Here is a 23,436-nt window from a genome sequence, read left to right as displayed (position 1 = left end):
TAGCACCGCGGTTCACAGCCAGGATCACCTGGGATCCACACATCCTTAATGAAAGTGCCCCAGCTGACCAGTATTTACCTCTGCAGCTTCTCCCGGATCACGGGGCTCTTGATCTCATTTTTCAGGTCCTCAAAGGTGTAAGCGGCCGACAGGTTGCAGTAGACCCTGTAGTCATGGTAGGGTGGGATGCCATGGTCCCGGCCTCGCTGGATATTTATGGCAGCCAGGTCAAGGGCCACAGTGTGCGCCATGGAGAACAGCCTCTCTGTGAGCTCCGTGTTCAACAACTGGGAGGGAATGCGCATCTTGCCGGCCACGCCAAACAGCCCTCGGAGAAGTGGGTCGATGCCCCCCTCGTTGACAATCCGGAACGGTGAGAAGAAGGCTTTGTGGAGGGGCACATGGCCCTGTGGGATGGGCTCAAAGTTCTCATCCAGCCGGTAGAGCACAGGGTTGATCAGAGTGTGGCCAAACCTGAAGGCTGCCGTGGCAAAGGCATTGAAAATACCAGCATTGACACTGGGGTCGTATCCCCGGTACTCGCCGAGCATCTTCATGCCCACCTCCCCCAGGATCTTGGGTAGCCAGTGCCGGTAGGTAATGTGCTGTATCTCTGCCCCCACGATCTTGCGAGTCTCGTGGTAGACAGTGTCCCCATCCCAGTGCGGGTTCAGCTTCAGCAGCTCTGCCGCAATGCGGTTGTGCTCCCGGAACCACAGCGTGTGCATGCTCGTCAGGCCCAGCTGCTCATTAGCACGGTGGTCCCCAGCCAGAAAGCATGGTATCGGGCTCTCATTCTCATCACGGGTGCACTCGGTGGGCGGCCCCGTGGCAAAGGGAAGCAGAGGCTTGCCAGACCTCTGCACAATGCCCTGACGCAGCAGGCCACGATGGCTAGCCAGGTCGCGGATGCTGCGGGCTTCGTGGTCTGTGCTGCCATAGACGTTGGACGCATCGATGTAGGAAGTGAGCTGGTTGATCTGCTCTCGAGGGTACACAGAGTTCATGAGCAGGGATGTCATGCCGCTGCCGCACACAGGGCTCGATCGCACAAAGAACATGCAGCGGGCCCCGCTCCGCACGCGGTGGTCGTTGGGGGGAATCATGACGGAGAAACAGGGAGGGTCATTGCTGCACACATTGCTGCAGTGCTGGCCATCAGAGAACCGAGCCTGGCTCAGGGCCACCACAGTAGAGTCCAGGTCATGGTCAAGGAACTGGCCCCACTGCATCAACATGTGCGTGAACTGTTCATCAGGGGTGATCACCTCTGTCCCAATCAGTGTGGTGGACACCAGGCGGGGCATGGGGAGCACGTGCCCATTGTACTGACGCTGGGGATTGATGCCACGGGGCGTGTTGAATCCGTTCTCATACACAGCCTTCAGCAGGCGCTCGAAGGCAGTCAATGAGGCGCCCCACATCGGGTGCTGCAGGTTGTTGCATGTGCCGTCATGCGTCCTATACTTCTGGTGGAAGCACATGTCTGAGCAGTTGTTCACACGGCGGTGTGCCGTGCAGCCCGACAGGTTGGCAATAAGGCTCAGGTACTGCGGGGACACCAGATCGTTGTAGTGGTAACCTGCAACACACAGCAGGGTGGTTCTGACTTCCACCAGCAATGCAGACCACTGCCCTCAGTGTCTCAGCTGGTGCCTGCAGATGCCCTGGCATCCGATGTAGAATGTACCCTCTGGCTCAGCTCACGGTTTGCTAATAGTTTCGATGCCCTACCATCAGGCCTGTGGTTTATACCACTGATTCTCATAATGTGTAAGGGGCGTCACATTCAGCGGTCCAAAGCCGAGGACCTTCAGCCTCACCTCATATTGTTTCATGGAACAGGCAGAGAGTGCACGTCTACACCAGCCACAGGAGGTCCCCTCCTTATGGAACAGCTTCCCTGTGCCCATCACTATATATTGTACTGACTACTATACAGAAAAGCCTTTTCTTCAGAGGCCATCCGATAGCCACCTGCATGTGCGAGGCCTCCTATAGGTTTCTGACTCCTACCATCCTCTCCAGTCTCCTGCCATCACCCTAGGGCACTGTTCATGATACTGGCCTTGAATTTCACAGAATCTATCACAAAACATGACCTCCAACCTGTCCAGCCAGGGGTAGGCTCCTGCTGGGTTGGCTTCCTGATCAAGAACCTCGGACAGGAGAACTGCAGGCCTTGTTGGTCAGCAGCATGCCTCTATCAAGTGTCCATGACCTTCCTAAAGTCATCAAGCATAGCCACACAATGACCCCAGGATCCCATGCTCAGAGCTCAGCTTCATCAAATGCTGCCTGTAGACATTAGCACAGCCAAGGTGCTGTGGATTATGCTCATTGTTAATAACACATTGATGGCTGATAACCAGGCAAAAAGTATAGGTGGGGCGATCAGACTGAGGATGCTGGGGGGAAAAAGGACAGAGTGAGAGAGAGAGATGCCAGCCAGCCACCCAGGAAGCAAGACATGCTAGAGGACAGGTAAAGTCACGAGCCATATGGTAATATATAGATTAATAAAAATGGGCTAATTTAAATGTAAGAGCTAGTTAGTAATAAGCCTAGCTATTGGCCAAACATTTGTAATTTATATAAGTCTTTGTGTAGTAATTTGGAAGTGGCTTCCAGAATGGGAAAACTCTGCCTACACCAAGGTCTTCACATTTCTCACTATCCCTCCCCTGCAGAATATTCCAGAGTCTTCAGAAAAGCCATCTGTGCATGTATACACCTGTACACACGCAATCTGGGGCCATGCTCACACATTGACATTCACACATGAACTCTCATAACTACACACACATATGCATGCACACTCACTCACAATGCTGCCTGTACACTCATATGACATGCCTCTAAGATATGCTCATAGAGATACTTGCTCACACATGGGCACATTTACATTCACATATGTGCACATATTCAGGCACATAAGACCTATACACATACATGTACATTCTCTCTCCCTCTCTTTCTCTCTGTCTCTTTCTGTCTCTCTCTGCTGGTCAAAGTCAGCACTGAATCTTTTCCTTAAAGTATCTCTAGCCTATGTCTGGCTCTAGAGACTCAGTCTGCACATATTAAAGGCTTACAGAGGATGATCTTCAAAATATCCATACAAAGATCCAAGAAAGTAAGGGGGCATGAGGAATTGCAGGCTGGGAGAAGCAATTAGAAACACCAGCTACCTCAAGACTGTCCTATGAAGCTTCCCCTTCACACAAGGACTAGGCCTATAGAAAGACGGACACACAGGAAGCCCAGCAGAGACACAGATCAATCATCCACAGCCCAGATAATCAGGTCCTACATTGGGCAAAGTCCCCAGCTGACCAAAAGAGACACCAGGACCTATGCACGTTCAGGAAAAAGTGGGCTCAGATACTAATGCAATCATAGTCAGAGCCTCTCACACAATGCACATGCAGCAGGGTGTGTTTGCTACCTCATGCTCAAGTAAGAAGGTAGAAGAACATGGTACTGACTTGTTCCATTCAGGTCCACCATCAAGCCATGCTGAACATGCTCCTGGATCAGCTGCAGGGTCCGCTCGAATATCTCTCCTGCCCGGGCTTGTCCCACTGTGTAGGGGTCCCGTGGGTACCGGAACAGGGCCAGTAGGTCATTTGGAGAATGAGGACGGCTGGCAGGAGTGAGGAGAGAGAGAATCAATGAGATAAATCACTGGGGACAAAATCCAGAAACTAAAACTGTACTGATATTTCTAAATTTCTATCGCTACTTTGGACAATGTGGTGCACTGTACCTTACTCATCCCAGGTGGAAGGCGACAGAGCAACAGACAGACAAACAAGAACCAAAGACACTGAAAACAAACCATTAATAAGTCAAGAGAGAGAGTCACGGGCATCGCATTTCAGGTAAGGTGCAGAGAGTCTGCAGCAGCTGCCAACATGGACGGAGCCACTGGCCACCTCAGTAATATTTTGTTTTTGCCAAATGGTTTCTAACAAGCCAAAAAGAATGAGGTGGGTCTTCTAAAAAATGTTTTGATTGTGAATCACAGTCCGGAGCCTGTGAAGAAGGTCCACCTCCTGCTAGCATGCTAACCCCAGAGAAGCCAGTCAGCTGACGCTCCTGGTGGCTTTCATATGGAAGTTCTTAGACTGTTATAGTAAAGTGTGGGGAGTGAAATGGGCAAAAGACCCACGCACTAGGAAAACACGACTTCCGCCCCACCCCACCCGCTTCCCCATCCAAGGCCAGCGCCACAGCCCTGCCCACCATACCTGTCAAATAAGTGTGTCCGCGTAGAGTTGATGGCCCTGTCAACGGTTGCAATGGCTTCCACAATAGAGGTAGCAACATATGGGTCCCCATTTCGACTTACATCAGGAACTAGGAAAACATGAACTCACGTTAGCAGGAAAAAATAAACACTCCTTTCTTACTCATACAACCACGTCTAGACACGACATCATCTAGACATAAGTCATGCTTTCATCCAAAAGATATTTCTGTTTGCTGAACCGATGCTCAAGCTATTTCATCATCAATTCTGCGAGAAGCTGTTTTTAAACAGTATGGAAATCATAGGCTCTTTAATTGTGAAAAATTGTATGATATCCTGTAAAAGTGGTAAAATGTTTATGACACAAAGCACGCAAGTGCTTATGCCCAGTATGATGTTTGTTGGGGGGCTGAGGCTTCTCGGGTCTATCTGGTGGACAGTGACATGAGGGGAGGTGTCTTCATTCTGGAAGTCTCTGTTCTTCTAAAAGGACAACCATCCCCAATGCTTGATTCCACTCTTTACTTCCCACCCCATTGCCAGTCTTTACCCTGTTTGAGTGGTCACCATCATGACATCTTTATTAGGGCCCACAGACAGACAGACAGACAGACACACACACACACACACACACACACACACACACACACACACACACACACAGCAAAAAAAAAAATCAGCACCTAGATACCCAGATGGCCTGCACACACCACATACACATAATACACATACCACAGCATACAGAATAAACATGCCACACAACACACTGTAGGAGACACATCACACCATATTACACCATCATAACACACAGAATAAGCCTACACCATAATGCACACCACACAGATACACACACAATACACAGCAAATGTAACACACCACAACCTGTCTCCATCAAAGCTTCATACTTGATTCCTTTTTATTTTTTTGAAACAAGACCTATCTATCTATCTATCTATCTATCTATCTATCTATCTATCTATCTATCTATCTATAGCTACCTATATGTATACATCTGTATCTATCTGTCTATGTATCTATATAGATAAGATATGCCAGACCCTGGCTGAAATAGAACTCACTGTATAGACCAAACCAGCCTTTAACTCACAGAGCGCTACCTGTCTCTTCCAAGTGCTGGCAATGAAGGCATGCACCACCAAGTCCAGTGTGAGTCTCAGTTCTTGTTCCTTTCTCACCTCCTAAGAACTGGTCAGTAGTCAGTCTTTGCCAAGCACAAATAACCCCACCATAACCTATCGTTACCCTCAGCCACTGAAGTAGCTCTCACCACACCACTTCCATCTTAACCCAATGGTTAGTTCTCCTTTATATCCTCACAGGCCTGGACACAGCTGAAGAGACCCTGCTGAAATGATCCTTCACTTGGTTGCTGTGGTGGACCTCATTCCCCTGGGGCAGACAATGTGTGGCTAGGGTGAACTCCCCTGCTGGGACGGACTTCCTCCCCTGGGACAGACAAGGCATGGTTGGGAAAGACTCTCCTGGTCAGGCAAACCTCCACTGCCTGGGATACACTGGGAACTACCTGCTTCTACCAGTCTCTGGTGCATTTGTGCATATTGCCTTCCTGTTCACACTCATCATCTTTCTTTCTTCCTCTTCTCCCCTACTCTGACTCTTCTCTCCACATCGATTGACAGGTACAGAGTCTATTTGATACAATCCTTGCTCTCTGACCCCATCTCCTCAATGGTCATTTGGAGAATATCTTTTTGTTGACTTCCTTTTTTAGTCAGTTTGATGGCTAGACAAGCCAGGGCAGAATGACCATTCTGGTTCTTAGACAGGTTCTCCTGGGTGACCTCATCTAGTCCCAGGGTGTTAATATACTCAGCCCTGACTCCTCCCTTGAGCTCCAGACCCCATAACTCTCTCATCAATTTTTTTCCTTTGCTGTGTCTGAGCAGGGTTCTTGGCTCTCCTCTTCCCCAAAGTTAAGCAAGACAGGCAGAGAGGAGAATAAAAGTGGGGGAGGATGCAGAGATGAAATCTTCACACTCTGGCTAATTACTACCCTGGGAAAGGACAGTCCATGTGCATGAGGAGCATCCCAGGCTGCACGTAGCCATAACCATCTGCAAGGCATGGAAATGCCTGCAGGGATCACCATAAAATGCACTGTTGGGTATGAAAAGAGCTGTTGAAGATTTAAAAAAAAAATACAGGAAGAAGAAGATACTCCAAGGTAAGCTCAGTCATTGACCACGTTAGGGCCAAACTTTCTGACTTCTGAATCATACTACCATCATATTCTCATTTGATTGTTGGTGCTGTAACAAATATCCTGGCAAAAAGCAACTTAGGGAAGAAAAGATATATTTGGCTTACAGTTCCAGGTTACAGTTCACTATTGAGGAAGTTGGGCAAGAACTTAAAAGTATCAAATCCAGTCAAAAGCATAGAAAAATCAAATGCATCCTTTCTCTTCTCTTACGCTGTTCAAGACCATTTGCCCAGGGAATGGTGCCACCCACAGTGGGCTTTACCTTTTTACATTAATTAACAATCAAGACAATCTCCTACAGATATATCAACAAGCCAACCCTATCTAGATAATTCCTAAATAAACTTTTCCTAGGTGATTCTATCACATTGACAGTTAAAACTAACCAGCACACACCCTAAATGGACACTTATAGGATGAAGATACAGCCCCGATATTGTATCTCCCAAGCCCTATGAGACAATGCATTGTGCTTGGCATACACATCTTACCATTCACACTGAGTACCATGCTGACAGAGGAATATCCAATTGTGTTCCGAGCTACACATTCATAGCGACCTGCGTCCGCAGTGCCAACATCATTGATGGTCAAGAATCCTTCAGGGCTGATGTGAAATTTTCCACTTTCTGTTACCTGAACACCATCCTGGAGCAGAATAATAAAAATGATATTGCAGTAAGATTGGGAATCAGAAGTTGCTGCCCTGGGAGAAAGGAATGTCTATCCAGTGTTAAGACTCAAATGGAAAAAAAAAAAATCTCTGAGGCTATGTTTACATCTGTCCCAATCTTCCCAGGGAAGGAGAGTCATTACTATTCTCCCAAGTCCAACTCAATGAGACAAGCTCTTCTACACACCTGTCCTTTGCTGAGAACAGGTATGTACAATAGATGAGCCCCACTATTTTGGGAGCACCTGGGAGCATAACTCCTGGAGGCCATGAGCTATGGTGGAAAAGGCTCATAGAAACAGGCCTCTAGGAGAGAGGGCAATTCTGAGACAGAATTGATAAGCCGTGTGCAGACCACAGCTGTGCCACTGTGGAGAAGGTGGGTGGGCAGTGAAGTAGCTGGAGAGCCTTGAGAACTGGCACTCTGAGGGATCCCTAGTGAGGTCACTATTCCATCTCAGCAATCTCCTTTGTGTAGAGTATGTGGATTCTGCCTAACCGTGGGCTAAATATGAAGAGCAAAGAAAAATGAAGTAATAAAAATTCAACTTCATTCCTTGAAGTTGTGTACCTGTAGAGGACTTTCTTGACTTCTGATGCTGGAGTGTGTATTTTGTTTTCATTATCTTTATTATTAAGGCTGCCTTCAGGGTACTTGAAACACACGCTTCCTGCATCACACTTCCCACATTAGAGAGAGCCTGGGTGAGGGGTCAGCTCTTACCTTGTTCCAGGTGATGGCTGGCTCCGGTTCCCCCTGGGAGCTGCAGGGCAGCTGTACATTGGTCCCCACCTCTACAGTCATGTCACTGGGGATGCTGGCAAACACCGGGGTGACTAGGAGGCAAGTGTGGAGAATGAGGCAGCACTTGATTCACACCACAGACTTCAGAAGAGCAGAGCCCACACAGGCCAACCCAGAGCCCTGCAAGTGAACTTGTTAGCTAAAATGAAAAACTGGCGGCTTGGGTGGCAAGCCAGGCTGCCTGCACTCCTCAACTCACACCCATTACCAAGAGGCAGCAGCATGCAGTGTGGTTGGCCCACTGATAAAACAATGATCCTGATGCTCAGGACTTAGAGGGCAGAAGAGGCAGCTTGGCAGGCACCACTGTGCGATCCCACCATGGGGAAGTGCACCTGAGCACTGCGTTTGCCAAGCAAGTACAGGAGGGGAGTCCACAAAACCCACAGCGGACATTATGGGTCTAAGAGACAAAACAAGGCTCATGGTACCCTCGCGGGCCTTACAGAAACCAAGAGCCTCAGGCTACATCTAAGTTGTCTTCCCTAATATGCTCACTAACACAGTCAGACTCTTTGAGGCCAACATGAAATGAATAAATGTCTTTATAACAAAGGAAATAAAGATATAAGTACCTGTGAATCCCTCATGAACACAAGTACCATGGTTCTAAACCGAACACAGTGACCAGAAGAGCTAGAACTATAATACTGATGCCTGACGTCAGCTGCAGGAAGTGTGTCACTGGTGATAGGCACTCGCAAATCTACCCAGTCAACAGCACCTACCTCTGGGCTGTACATTCAGGTGGGCCACGACCTTCTGGGAGCCGATGATGTTGACAGCCTGGCACTCATACTGGCCTTGGTCATGCAGGGCAACCCCAGAGATCCTGAGTGTGCCTGAGGATAGCACCAGGTGCCGCCTGTCCACTGAGAGCTGGCTCCCTACAAAGTGGGGCAAGACATCAGTCACTCTGGATATAAAGGTTTTCAGGGTCAGGGTCAGAGACAGGAGATTTAGAGAGAATGTTATCTCTGAAGATGGCAATGTCACTGGGCTAAACTTCTTGGATCAGGTATCAAATGCCCACTCCTGCTCCAGCAAGTAGGCATTTATTCCACATCCCTGTGTGGGCTCCAACAGTAAAGGAGGAGTCAAGAAATATCAACCAAGGAATATCACAAAAAGGGACAGAGAACAGAGCCAAAAGGCAAAATTAGGGGTGAGGACAAGACAAGGACTCAGGGTGCCTGTAGGGCTGACCCCAAGTATGCCTAAGGAAATAGACATTAAGGGAACCTGGGCCTAGACTGTACAGAAGTCAAGCCCCCTTGGAGGTGGAGGATATTGAAAAGGTGGATAAGCCTTTCCACAAGGTAGCTTTCCTAGCCAACCAAGAGGAAGTGTGCAACTGGCCTCTACCTCGTTCTGTTTCTCAGGATCCATGAGCACTCCCCAGAAGGAGGATGCAGTGACCTTTTGGTTCAAGCCAAGGTGGCAGATCATCTCCAGGGTCCCTGCCTAGGCTGTAGGGCAGGACCACTGGAGACCTACAGAGGTTTCCTCAGTGAACTTAGCACCTGCCCTTGCCACAATCTCACCCAACCTTGATGAGCTTTCATCAGACCCCAGGAGCCATGATCTGACCAAGTACTAAGTGATCACACACTAAGTGCAGAAATGGGGGAATGGCTCTGGGAATGAGTGGATAAACCCTGTTTTGGTGGGTTCTACAGGCTCTAGCCCACACACTGTGAACCACTGTATAGATGCTCCAACAGGCACCCCGAGTCCTTCTGCAAAGACGGCTTCAATCCATGATGCCTTCAGCGACCACCAGCGCGGCACTACAAGGCAGGTTCTATAAATACCTCGTCCTCTTCCAACGTCACAGCTCTCCCCTTTGGGGAAGATGCTGGTTTTGCCTGACCCAGGGACAATAGCTTGTGTCCCAAGTGAATGAGAAGACAGAGGGCCCAGGGTAACATCTTACCTCCCTTGGTCCAGGCGATGACTGGCTGAGGGTAGCCCTTAGCTTCACACTGGAAATCCACAGTCTGTCCTTCGATGACCACTCTGCTCTGAGGGGTCACAGTGAACTGAGGAAGGGCTGCAGGGGAAGAACATTTAAATGTGACACTGAGAGACAATACCCTGTACAGTGACAGCACAGCCAAGGGACTTTACCAACGGTATCATGTACTTTGTAAGCCGTTCCTCCAAGATTAAAACCTTCCATCTTGGAGGGAGACTTAAGGCGTAAGATGTGGAAAGGCAGGTGAAACAGCAGATGGTCTAGGGGAAGGGAAACACTACAAAAGAGCTTCAGAAAGTCCCCCAAACTGACCAGGCTCCCGAGGCCTCTTCCTCCTCAAGAGTATATAAACAAAAACACTGCTGAGAGAACACTCTCAGACAGCCCCAGCCACCTGGAAGAAGCAGACACCAGCCAAACAGCCTCAATGCAGCAGAGACCAATCAAGCTGACCAGAAGGAATAAAAACATTGAGTTGCTTGGACAATGCTCAGACCAACTGAGCCAGCTGGAAAGAATACTCTCCAAACTGCTGAGCTTCCTACAGGCTGTGCAGTGTGCTCCAGGTTCCCTGATTTGGTGAGCTGTCACCCATGTTGGGTTGGCATTGGTGATACAGCTGTCTTTGAATCATTTCTGCTCACCCATATTCCTGTAAATAATCCCTAAAAAACTCATTGGTTTCTCAAGTGGACTTTGGTGACATTGGTACTTTGGTCTGCATTCACAGATATGTACAAGGTGCACATGGCATTGTAATCTAAGAAACGTCACAGCTGTATGCAAAGCACTCACACTGGCTCATGACTACTGTGCCCTTGGCAATGTATACTTTATACACATTACTGTAATATCAGTACATTCAAAACTGTATGCAAGGTGCACACACTGACTCACTATTACTGTGACCTCAGGGTATACTCAGAGCTATCTGCATCACATACACACTGATTTACTTTCAATGCCAGGTATTCATGTCCACATTCACAGATGCCAGTGCCTGGGTAGTCTGAACATTGCAACCTCAAAGTCCTATTTTCCTAAGGAAAGCTGTCTAACCACCAAATCATGTGTGACAGGTCAAATGGAAGGGATGCTATAGATCTTAAAAAGCAAGGCAGACAATACTGTTAGTACAGGTGTAAGAGAACCAGCCCTGAAACTGTGACCATGGGAGAGCTGTCCTTACTACCCGTCTGCTTGTGGCAACAGGGGCGGGACTGATGTGCCCTACCCCCACCCCCACCCCCGCTCATCAATGCCAGAGGCAGGTGGGAGACATGGCCCTGTGGTCATAAGAGTAGGAGAGCCATCCCTGCCCCTACCAGCTGCAACACTCGAGAGAGCAGCCCCTACAACTTGCCAGGGTATCACAATAGAGCCAACCCTGTTAGTGCAGGTGTAGGGGAGCCAGCCCCAAAACTGTGACACTATGGGAGAGCTGTCCCAACTTCCCATCTGGTGGACCAACCCTATAGCTGCCCAGGCCCAGACCCAGGGTTATGACTTGGCCTTCCCCAACATCCACCCCATCTATGATCTGCTAGAGCATGTCCAGGGACCTGACCTACAGACCCAAAGCTGCAGGATCTCCATAACACAGGGTGGCAGGGGGATGTCCAGGAAGAATGTTAGTCAGGGCCCAGCATTGAACATGTAGTGGAGACCAGGGTCCTCGAACCAGACCAATGACTCTTTGCAGTGAACACTTGCAAGTCGAGATGCATGGACAAAGAGTATATGGTGTGACTTATTTGGTCACACTTTCTTCCTTTTTTCTCTTGAATTTTGTCTTATTTGGGAGGGTGCAGGCACGGAGGGTGGATGTGAAGGGATGGGGAATGAATGGATAAAGATGTATGATATGAATAACACATGAAATAAAAAAAAAAATCAAGGGAGAGCTAGAAAAATGGCTCAGTCCCTAGAAGCCACATAAAACAACCAAGTTGGACAGAGTGCTAGGGAGGAGGGTCCATGAAGCTTCCTGGCCAGCCAGCCCAGTCTACTTGGTGATTTCTAGGGCAATGAGAAACTAAGTCTCAAAACAACCCCAAACCCCTAAAACCAGGATGGCACCTGACATTGTTCTCTGGTTATATAGATGCATACCCACCCACATACAAATACATACATGCATATCAAAATAGCTAGGCATGCGGTGCACACCTTAATCCCAGCACTTGAGACGAGGATCGAAAGTTCAAGGCCAGGCTAGGCTGCAAAGACCTTGACTCAAAAAACAAAGAAAAATGAAAGGGCAAGTTAAGTGGTACAGGGGGCATGTGATACGGTGCAGGCCGGGCAAAGCCAAGGGCACTGATGGAGTCATGAGAAGACAAGAGTCTGACGGCTCACCCTGTACGATGATGAAGGCTGTGGCGTGGATGCTGTCCACACTGTTGGAGGCAAAGCACGTGTACTCTCCACTGTCACTCTGCTCGACGTTCTGAATGTACAGTCCTCCAGAGGGAGTGATATTCACTCGAGGGTCAACCGGCAAGGGTGTCCGGTCACCTCTTGTCCAGGTGATCTGCGGCAGAGGGTGGCCTGTGGCACTGCACTCCAAAGTGACACTCTCGCCCACCAGTACCTCTGTGTTCTGCGGCTGTATTACAAAAGTGGGTCGGGCTGTCACAAACAGAAATTCTCAATTAATTTCTCACAGCTTCACAAGATCTCTACTTGGTATTTTTGATGCCTAGGCTGTCCATTCACCCTAATGGCTTCCAAAATAAGTAAAACCAACAACATTTAATTACATAGTCACTTGTTGTTTTGCTTTTCCAAATAAATACATAGATGGGGCTGAGGAAATGGCTCAGTAGGCAATAAGACACTTGCCATGTGAACACAGGGGCCTCAGTTCAAATCCCCTGCACACAAAACCTCAGATGTGATAGGATCTGTAATTCTAACATCTATAATGCAAGATGGGAAGCAGAAGAAGAATCCTCAGAAGCTAGCTGGCCAGCTAGTTTATTGTACGTAGGGTGACCAACAAGAGACCCTGTCTCAAACAAGGTTAAAGGCATGCATGGATCAACAGCCAAGGCCGCCTTCTGATTTCCACACTGTGGCACACGTCTCCACATTCACACATGCACACATGGATTAATGGGGGGAAAAAGTGCAGAAAATAAAATGGTGCCCACATTCAGCTCAACCAAAGGTAGGCAACCTGTGGACAGTGAACACTATGGGGAGAGCTGTATTTCTTTCCCCAGACAGACTCTAAATTCTCCGAAGAACCTTTGCTTTTATTTATTATAAATACACTGGCAACCCAATTAAAGCTTTGTGGTAGTCTCTATTGCCATAAGAAATTGTGGGGTATATTTAAACCATATAAAAAATATCACTTTCATCACACACAAAAAAATCCGCAAATGAAAGAACAGTGTCAACTCTAAATCTAATGGGAAAAGTCCACACATTTGCTAGTATGTTTCATGGGAAGGTTTCCACACGCAGTGGGACCACAGCAGACATAGCCTACATGGAAAGAGGGAGCCATGGACATAAGAAAGGAAGTTACACACACCCTTGTGTTGGAAACTACCCTACAACTACCCTTGACACTCAACCTACATATGATTTCCTAAGTCTGTATTATGCCCTGTGCTGTTTCTTGTGGGTCCACAACATGGAATCCAAAAAGTTCCAAAAAACAAGATTTAAAAAAAAAAAATTGAGGCCGGGCGTTGGTGGCGCACGCCTTTAATCCCAGCACTCGGGAGGCAGAGCCAGGCGGATTTCTGTGAGTTCGAGGCCAGCCTGGGCTACCAAGTGAGCTCCAGGAAAGGCGCAAAGCTACACAGAGAAACCCTGTCTCGAAAAAAAAAAAAAAAAAATTGTTTTGCAAAATTTGACATAAGTAGCACGAGGCACTTCTAGTTTCTACTGAGACTCTATAAACAGCTTTTCTTGTGGGCATTAGCACCTAGATTGTGGTATATCACCCCAGATTATAAGTTAGTAAATAGATTATGTCTTATGTTGCCTTTCTTTAAAAAACAAAACAAAAAACCAGAAACTATCGTGACCCACAGGTTGAGAACTGCTGGATGAACAGTGAACACCGGCCATGGACAGAGCAAGCAGACCAGAACAGGGCTGGTGCCTGTATACTGTAGCAGAGGCGTGAAGGCCACAGCTGTGTTTCCTCTGGTTTGGACAGACGCTTGGCATTTTAAACATGATATGCTCAACAAAAATCAGCATTTTAAAATTTAATTTGAAATAATCAAAGCCCTTGGCAAACAGAGGCCTCAGTGCCAAGAAGCATGTATATGATGTGGTTGTGCGGGTACCTGCCGTGAGGCATGGCCAGTCTCTCCAGGTGGCTATTAGTGGGAACACGTTTGTAGACCTCGGGTCGTAATTATAGTTTGACTATGAATTCATTTGTAATTGGTATTTGCTAAGCAAAATAACAGGGATGAGGTAAGTCCATTGGCGATTATTAGTGTGGTTGCTCCTATAAAGCTTCATGGGGTTTAAATCATGGTTGCAATTACTGATGTTATATGGCTTACTAAGAAATAAGCAATTATGGATTTTAAGTCTGTTTGTCATAGGCAGATGGAACTGGTTATGATTATTCCTCATTTCTTACCTGTGGTAGTAACTCAAAGCTTCTGTATATACCCCTGCAGCAGGGTGTAGCCATGGGCCTGAGGCAGGTTAGAATGACCTATGACCCTATGCTTCAGAAATCTCGTGAGCTACTTGGCATGGGAACTTTACCATCTCAGACTTCATTGAGTTGCAGTACAAAGAAAGGAGGAAGTGGGTGGTTAGGGTAACCCTAACGTGCAATATCCTCCACTTACCTGGAGACCCCAAGTACCTGAGGGTCACCTCATGTGTTTTCGCCTCTCCAGCCACATTTTTTGCCATGCACTGGTAGACGCCCTCATCTGCCTCCTGTGTGTTCTGGATCATCAGTGTGCCGTCATCCAGCAAGTTTAAGCGTGAGTCTGTCTTCATGCTCAGCTCATTACTACAGAGACAGAAACCAGTGTGCTTACAGCTCAGGCCAGTACTCTACCTCTCCCAGGGGTCTGTCCTCCAGTGGGCTCTAATGCTCTAGAATGCAGCTGACACATGCTAGGCTTAGAGAACAAGAGCAACAGATATGTTGCTTCCAGATGTTTCCCTCAGCAACTGTGACTTAGCAGACATGTCTAGGGGAGTACAAATATGTGTTCATTATTGCATGCCCAATCTAAATGCTTTAATGTGGTCCTAATTCCAAACAAGGAAAACATTAACCCAATGGAAAATGCAAATAACACATTTCCCTCTATCTCTGTAAATTACATTTAAAAAAGTGTAGAAACATAGTTTATACAATTAAAAGCAAGAAGCTAGGTATGGTTCCCATACCTATAATCTCAGTACTTGAGAAGTTGAGGCAAAAGGATCAGAAGTTCGAGGTCATCCTCCACTATACAGTAAGTAAGAAGCTAACTTGGGATGCATTAAATCCTGTCTCAAACAAACAAAACAACCCATGGACCTCCTTTCTATGCTCTGGGCATGCTTCTGACACAGTCTCCTGGAAGGCAGCAACTCCTGGGTGCATGTGGGTCAGCAGCAAGAATGCCAGGGAACCTCAGTGAGTGACAAGCAGAGCTGGCACCAAAGGAAGGACAGGCCTTGGGACTTTGACTCAAGGTCAGTCATATTTATTTTTGTAGTTTTAATTTAAGTCTTCCATTTATAAAAGGTATGAAGGTCTTGAGCCATACTGATGCGCCTCTACTGTTTAATACAACCTTCTAACACTTTAGAATCCCACCTGTAGTCAGTCCTAGATTTTAACTCTCATCAGCCCCAGAGCTATGCATGACATGGAGGTTTTTAAAGGGCTGAATGTATCTCACATTTTCCCCATACAGATGGCTCCAAGATCAATGTGACCAATGCAAGACCTGGCATAATCCTGACTCTGATGTATCATCTTTTCACTGTGCCCCTGAATTCTCTCAAATGTTGAGTGGTCACTCTCCTATTTGTTTCGTTTGTAAACAGAGCTTTACTTAAGAGAGCTTCCTGTTTGCTATGGAATCTGAGTCTCAGCTGGAACAAGGATGACTTGACAGTCAGTATCTGAGCCTTCTGTTCCTAAACTCAATTTGTGATGTTCTCAAGGAGGCTTCTCTGCTTCTGAAAGACTGGGCACAGCCAGTGAGCTTGGCATGAACACACTGGGAGCCAGACCATGAGTGCAATCCTCACTCTAGGCTGATGTCTGTTGGTACAAATGGATTTAAGAGGTGATTATATGATGGTTTTGTGTTTAGGATTTCCCTCCAAGGATTCCACCTTCAAAATATAAGTTTAAAAATGCTTTATGTCACCACAGACAAGGGTACTATCCCCAGGCACCTTGACCTCATTCTAGACTGGGTCTCTGCCCCTACATTATGGTCATCACTGCTTGTCCCACCCCCACTCATATGTGTCCCTCTCCTCAATTCTCTGTGCCCACTTCCCTCCCACAATAAACCCGACCAACACTCAGCTCTCAGATCCAGCTGGCGGGATGCTCCCATAGTTGGGCCAGAGTGCTGGCAAGCAGACAACCCCTTCTGCCATCCATGAACAACTGCTGTGAGGTGTAAGGCAGTCACAACCATGTTTGTAGAATGAAGAGAAACTCCTTCACTCAGAACAAGACTCCAGAAGCCAAAGGAGGCCTGTGTAGACTCATCATAGCCCACACACTTAGGCCTCAAAGAAGAAAAGAAATGGGCCAAATACGTCAGCTGTCTCCAACCCCAGAAAGTCCATCATCACGGCACTGGTCCAAAACTTACTAACATCTTGCCAAACACCAGAAGCTCTGGCCAGAGAACAAATGGACAGAAATGGACATACAGTACTTCCCTAGCTCCCACTGGATGGGGTAAGAAAGTTCCAAAATGCTGCCAGGTCAATGGCTGACCAGGGGAAAGAGACCTGTGGCCTAGGAGGAATGAGTCCCACTGGAGAGAAAGCTCTTCTCCCAGTAACTCAGGCTCAGCTGCTATGTGGAAGAGCGAAGGTGTGGAACCTTTCCTTCCTTTACATCTCCCTACATAGAAGGGGAAGGTGTCTGTCAAGCATGGGGAAGTGCACAGGCTCCCAGGGCTGCAGTGACATTTCTACTCTCCACACAACTCACTTGTTTCGAAGCCAGATGATCTCAGGTTTGGGGTTGCCCTCAGCCCTGCAGGTGAAATACACCGTATTCCCCGATGTGACATCTGCATCCTGAGGCTCTGATGTGATCCGGGGCCGTTCTACATGCAAGGAATGAACACCATGGAGAAACATGAGGCTCACACAGGTGGGAACCCAAATCAGAATCCTCTTGGCGGGGTGATACTGTAAGGCATGAATACACATCTCGGCACATATGTGCCCACAAAAATGACATACTGCCTTTCCAGAGTTTCAGCCTCCCATGACAGAAGACAAATCAGCCCCTCTGCAATGTCAACTGAGGATAAGTCTGGACTGCTGGGGTCATACTGGTCCTTTGGCAGGGACTCCAGGGCCCACTCACCACAGTTCAGCTCTTCTGGGGTGATGGTAGCCACAGAGCGTCCTTGGATGCGTCTGGGATACTCGCAGGTGGCTGCTGCCTGTGCATTCCCAGATTGGGCATAGGTCTTCAGTAGATCTGCCAACCACAGTATTTCACAGTCACAGTGAAGCGCATTTGAGTCCAGTCGCCTACGGAAAGAAGTCATGAAGATTTGCAGGAGTTAAGGAGACTTTGATCCATCCTGGACAGAACAACCTCCAGGTTCTGGAGCCTCAAGGATGCTAAAGATGATGAACATCTGGGCATTAATCATGTAAGAAATTGGTTTTTACAGGAGAGAATCGGAAGGACTGAGGGAGGTGGTCAAATATCTACAGAAAAGCCCGAGAGTCTGAAGCCCTGAGGAGGCTTTCAGTAGAGAGGTAAAGCCAACCAGCGACCAAGTACTTAGCTTCAGACCCAGGAATGGGCTGTGGATATAACCCAGTAGCATGCTGGAGGCCCTAGGTCCAATCCAAACACGGCAAAAACAAAACAAAACAAAAAAAAAAAAACCACGGCAAGTATGGGCTAGACGAGTCACAGACTTTCCCGAGAGTCACTGACAGTTCACAACAGTGCTCCACTCTGCGGCATACCAGAGCAGCTCAATGTCCCCATGCCTATGGGAGCATCACAGACATGATGAGCAGGGTTGCATCTCATGGATGAGGCAGAGCCAGGGTAACAGCACCGTGGGGACAAACTCTGCCTCCATAGTTAGAGCCAGCAAGATCCCTCACTTTGAAAATTGTTCTGCACAAAGGCAAGGTCTTTGGGGTTCAGGTAGGGCCACCTGACAGGTCATGAGGGGCACTGCCTGAATCCTATTAGATGCAAAGAGGCAAGCCACTCTTACCCAAAGAGTAACTTAAATGGGAACAGGAACTCCCTGGGAGCATGACCAGTCAAGGATTGAATTCTGCGTAACAACACTACTACTAGACACACACTCCACAACCTGGTACAGGGGGGTCGGGGGGAGATGCATGCCCAATCCACATTTGTCCAGGGCATTAGCCCAGAGGAGACAATGACCCAAATCTGGTACCACTACACACATCTATATTCCCTGGCAGAAATATGGCCAACAAGATGCAGCACCCCACACTCAGGTAAGAATGGGCATTGGGTTGGATAACAGCCATCGCTTCCTGGGGCACCCAGCCTGCAATCCACATCTGAATAGCAAGATCCTACAGTCAGAAGAGTACCAAGGGGCAGTGGGTGAGCCTGGATGGGCAGTTCAGCATGATATGCCTGTCCAGTCTACCCCAGGCAGCCGAGTGAGCTGGAGGAAGGCCACACCCATCTTGATTGCTCCTTGGGAGAGGGCATTTCAGTGAGGCCATTGAGGGGCAAGGCCAACTCTGATCGACTTAGCCCTTATCTCCGAATCTAGGATGTTCATGTTTGAGCAATGTAAAGGCAGCAAAAGAAGGAATGTCTTGGGTTAGAAGGGCTGGCATTCCTCTAAAAGAGCAGTGTGTCTCTCTGAGGCTGTAAATAGGGAAACCCATCTGTAGGCTAGTTCATGGGTTGCCTCATCCTTCGCCTTGGGCCTTCCTGACATTTATCTTAGCAATATCTTTCTCCCCTCTTATACACCAAAGACATGAGTTTTCATTCTATTTTCCCACCCCAAATGTGGATTCACCTTGCCTGTTAATTCTTCTCTGGAGAAAGAGTTTTTGTCTCATGGACATGGATGGAAAAATAACGGCCCCTGACTGGTCATGCTCCCCAGCGAGTTCCTATCCCCATTTAAGCCACTCTTTGGGTGGGAATGGCTTGCCTCTGTGCATCTGATAGTATTCAGGCTGAGAGCCTCATGATCTGGTCAGCTTCAGAAATGAAGCCAGCCCCATGAGCACTGGAGTCCATTATAGACACCACACATTCCAGTAACATCTTAACTGTGCTCTTGAGACCACAAGACAACAATCAAGGGTGCTAAATACCTCCATTAGCACTAAAATACCTTAATTCTATTATAATAATAAGTATACAAAGGTTATTTCAGGAGGCCTAAAAAAAAAAAAAAAAAAAAACTAGGTAGACATCTGTCTACTTATTCAGGTAAAAGAATTTCAAGAAAAGGAATATGAGGCATACGCCTGAAGATGCTTCCAGAATGGCTTTCATTCTCATCAGTAAAATATGTGGCTTGCAATTAAAACTTAATTGGGGGAATTTAAACATAATTTAAAAACTGTCTCCAGATCCCTATTAAAGTATCAGCCTGCTGCCACATGTGAGTCATCTGCTTGCCTCTTCACACTGAAACAGATTCAACAGGCCTGCATTTCTGGCATATAGATGCATCTTAAGGCTTTCCTGAAGCTGGAGAGAGGGTGTCCCATGGACACTGGAGGCAGCAGACACCCAAATGCACACTTACAGTCGTTTCATGGACTCCAAGTGGCTGAATGTCCCAGGAACTAAGTGTGTGATGCGGTTGTTATGTAAAAACCTGTGGAAAGAGAAAATAGAGCAAAACTGCATTAAAAAACAAACAAACAAAAACTTCCTAAACATGTGAAAATAAGCCCAAGAGGTCACACATCTTATCGGTTGTATTTATTTAACATGAGTGAATTTGACTGCTATGTACTTCAGTTCAAGAAAAAACTGGATTTCTGTCCTATTTTACTACCGAACACAGAATACCAAGCGCCACTTCTGATTCTGAGACAAGAGATGGATTTTACACAAAAGCACCAGGGAAGTGTTCATCAGGTGTTGACCATTCAGGCAGCATGAGCTGGGGCCTGGCTGCAAATTAAAGAAGGGAGCTGGACTCACAGTCTCTCCAGCTTCGGCAGGTGCTGGAAGGATTCCGGGTCCAGAGTTTCTATCTGATTGAAGTGCAGGTACCTAGGGGATTAAAAGAACAGCACAAATGTGAACGACTTACCGACCTTTTCAACCCAGATTTTTGGCTCCAAAATTTTTTCCACACTTCACATCCACATGTCACTAGGTACTTCCCATGCTCTGCGCAGTGTGTGGCGACAAGAAGACACATGTGAGAGCAGGCAGGCTACCTCACAGATGACACCTCACGACTTAGCAAGCCCTGGGTCCCCATGAACCCAAGTGGTGTGACAGTGGCCCAGCCCCTTCATGTTAATCTATGATACCCAGCAATAGATAACAAGGAAAAACCAAAAGCAACCTAGCAGACAGGACCCTTGTCCATGTGCACACACAGGACTCCTGCACTAAGCTGTGGATGCTTCCATGTGACACTAAGAACACCACAGTTACAGAACCAGGCACTCAGGCAGGGGGTAACATAAGGTGGTGAACATCTCCTTAGGTCAAACAATTTACAATTTAGGCTATAACTAATTTCGTTCTCCGGAATGCTAGTTTGCTCATTTTGAAAGATGGTGGGACTTTTTCAGCTCAGTAAAATGTCAGTCACCTTTCTTACCCAGGCTTCATTGATGCAGAGAAAAGCCTTCCCTCAGGTGACTATGATAATAGACACTTCTGTTCAATGAAGGGCCAGAGACAGAATCAAGCAGCGGAGCTAACACGCAGCCTTCTTCACCACAGCTCCACATAAAGCCTTGTTCTCTAAACCCATTTTCATTAGCTGTGAGATTAGTGCTCTTTCTGGGTCCCCAAATGAGCTTATTTCCATAGCAACTCCCCAGGCAGAACTAATCCAGAGCCTCCTAAACTCTGAGGACCACAGTTCACAGCCCACCTGCCCTTCCTTGGGCACAGGGCACCAAGGCTTCCCTGACCTTCCTCGGGTGCAGGTATGTGCTCCTCACTCCCCATATGACAATGTGTTTGCAAGACAAGAAAGAAAGAGGAAGGCCATTGGGGTCAGTGAGTGTTCCAGCACAGCATCTGATCCAAGGATACCAGAGGAAACAGGACCAAAGAGAAATCCTCAGTCTCCACCATGTGTAGCTGGTGTGTGCTAGGAAGCTGAGACCAATATGCTCAGTCTCTAAGTCTCTGTGGCTCACATGAACCATCAACCCTGGGGAGCTGCCGGGGAGTCTCTGGCTGAACCTGAGCTAAGCTGGAAGAACAAAAGCAGGGTATTCAAGACTCCCACAAGGGCAAGTAGCATGGTTTGGGTTCAAAGCCCTTGAGCCTGCAGTGAAGTTGACAGATGGGCCTCAGATATCCTGCCCCAAGAAGCACCAAGGACAGTGGCTTTCAGGGTTTGCAAAACTCCAGACTGCTGGGACTCCGGGTAGATTCTGGACACCATCGCCCTTCTTCTCTGGATGGCGGAGACAATGGAGGTCAGGGAGTGGACTCCTCAGAACACCATTGCTGAATCAGCCACTAACGCTGGCCCAGTGTACCGTGTTGAGAAGGATAACAAGGGCCCCCTGAGGAGCTATTTGAAAATGCAAGGCAGATCCCAGTGCTGCCCCAGGGCTCCCCATCCAGGCTTTCACAGCCTCATGGTTCCCAATGTCCCTGTTGAGTGGCATCTTCTGCAGGTAAGCTACTAGAGTCTGAGGCAGAGCCAGCAGGAACTCTGTTCCCAGCCACACTCTGCACAAACACAAACGTCAGACAGAACCCTAGAGGCCTGAGTCCTTTCTGACACACTGACCTGCTCCTCTGATCACACCTGCAAGGGGTCCATCGTCCCCTAGTCTCACTACAGCATTCAGTTCTCAGAAAGAAAGCCATACCCCAGCAGCACCAACCTGTCTCCACTAGTCTGGGTTTATTTTTTAAATCCCCACTGTCTCAGGATGCCGCTCTTGGTCACCAGAAAGCTCTACTGGCTATTTCACGGAAGCCACTCAAATCCTCTTGCTCTTTATTCCCCCCAGCTGGGCTCCTTCCCTGGACTCCCTGCCAGGTTAGCACCATGATGACTTGGTGAAAACAGAATGTGTCCCTTTGTAAACATCTACATCTGTAAAGTCTCTAGGTATTTCCAAGAGTTTTTGCAATAACCTGGATTCCTTGTTTCATCTGTCTGGAGCCATTTACACAAGGCCTTACAAACCTCTTCTGAACATACTTTACTCCCCTTTCTAGGCTACCAGACCTGCCTGCTGACTAATTAAGCTTAGTGTGGATACAGGTGCACCATGTGGCTGCTGCAGCACACGGCCCTGCCCGCGGCTGCCCTGACCCAGCTGTGCCAATCCTCTGGCGCAACACAGCAACAGACACAGGACTGGAGTGCAAGGCTGTTCCTGCAGTACATCTAACAGCTGCTTTCCATCCACGAAATTGCAAACCCAAGATAGCCTGAAATCCCACAAGGATTGCCTCAGCTTACTGAGTGAAAGGTCACTAGCCAGACACATAAACCAGAAAATCCTTCGTAACTTTACTTGAATTTTATGCCTGAAAAAAAAAAAATTAAAAAGAAACAAAAAAACAAACAGCCCACAATGACTGATTTTATGACAAAGCCCAAGCTCATATGGCACTTTGGCACACTCAACACCACTAACTAGAACTACAAGGGGGTAAGGCTTGTGTTCTCCTAAACAATGACACCGTGATTGGAACCGCACGTGGCCGTGAACACAGGTCCTGTCCCATGCTGGACACTCCTACCACAAGAGCCCGTCTAGCTTGTGCTTGTTTGCATGTCTGTGTCTCCACCACCGTGTGAGCACCCAACTTCTCACTGTTAGACAGGAAAGCCAGTTATGTTCCTGTTCCTGCAATGGTGAACGCAGGGCCAGGGTCTGATGCATAGAAGAAACACAGCAATGTCTGCTCTTGGGTGGGCGCAGGGGAGCGAGGTGGGAGAGGTGGGTGAAAAACGCCCACGGCTGCTTCTCCTCGTCATGCACATCCTCCCTGCACCCCAGGAAGTACAGACATGCATCATGCAATCAGTCATCTCTCCCTGCGGGAGGCAATAAGGCAGATGGCATGGAGGACACTTAC

At 47.8% G+C, this 23,436-nt stretch overlaps 1 protein-coding gene across 2 annotated transcripts in view; it reads right to left on the bottom strand.

Moving 5' to 3' along the window:
* Pxdn (peroxidasin) overlaps positions 1-23,436 on the bottom strand; it is a 78,127-nt gene that overhangs the window by 14,911 nt on the left and 39,780 nt on the right. For both annotated transcript variants that reach the window (XM_006989785.4, XM_016008070.3), the window contains 13 exons: positions 20,341-20,412; positions 19,937-20,008; positions 17,515-17,684; positions 17,131-17,248; positions 14,792-14,961; positions 12,315-12,587; positions 9,915-10,031; positions 8,707-8,865; positions 7,898-8,010; positions 6,992-7,148; positions 4,254-4,362; positions 3,489-3,646; positions 79-1,582 (listed from right to left, as the gene is read on the bottom strand). In XM_006989785.4, the coding sequence (XP_006989847.1) occupies positions 79-1,582; positions 3,489-3,646; positions 4,254-4,362; positions 6,992-7,148; positions 7,898-8,010; positions 8,707-8,865; positions 9,915-10,031; positions 12,315-12,587; positions 14,792-14,961; positions 17,131-17,248; positions 17,515-17,684; positions 19,937-20,008; positions 20,341-20,412 (3,192 nt within the window). The remainder of the gene's footprint in view (positions 1-78; positions 1,583-3,488; positions 3,647-4,253; positions 4,363-6,991; positions 7,149-7,897; positions 8,011-8,706; positions 8,866-9,914; positions 10,032-12,314; positions 12,588-14,791; positions 14,962-17,130; positions 17,249-17,514; positions 17,685-19,936; positions 20,009-20,340; positions 20,413-23,436) is intronic.

The sequence above is a fragment of the Peromyscus maniculatus genome, chromosome 22, assembly GCF_049852395.1.
Source record: "Peromyscus maniculatus bairdii isolate BWxNUB_F1_BW_parent chromosome 22, HU_Pman_BW_mat_3.1, whole genome shotgun sequence".
Classification (NCBI taxonomy): Eukaryota; Metazoa; Chordata; class Mammalia; order Rodentia; family Cricetidae; genus Peromyscus; species Peromyscus maniculatus.
This window is presented reverse-complemented; position numbering and strand designations above follow the sequence as displayed.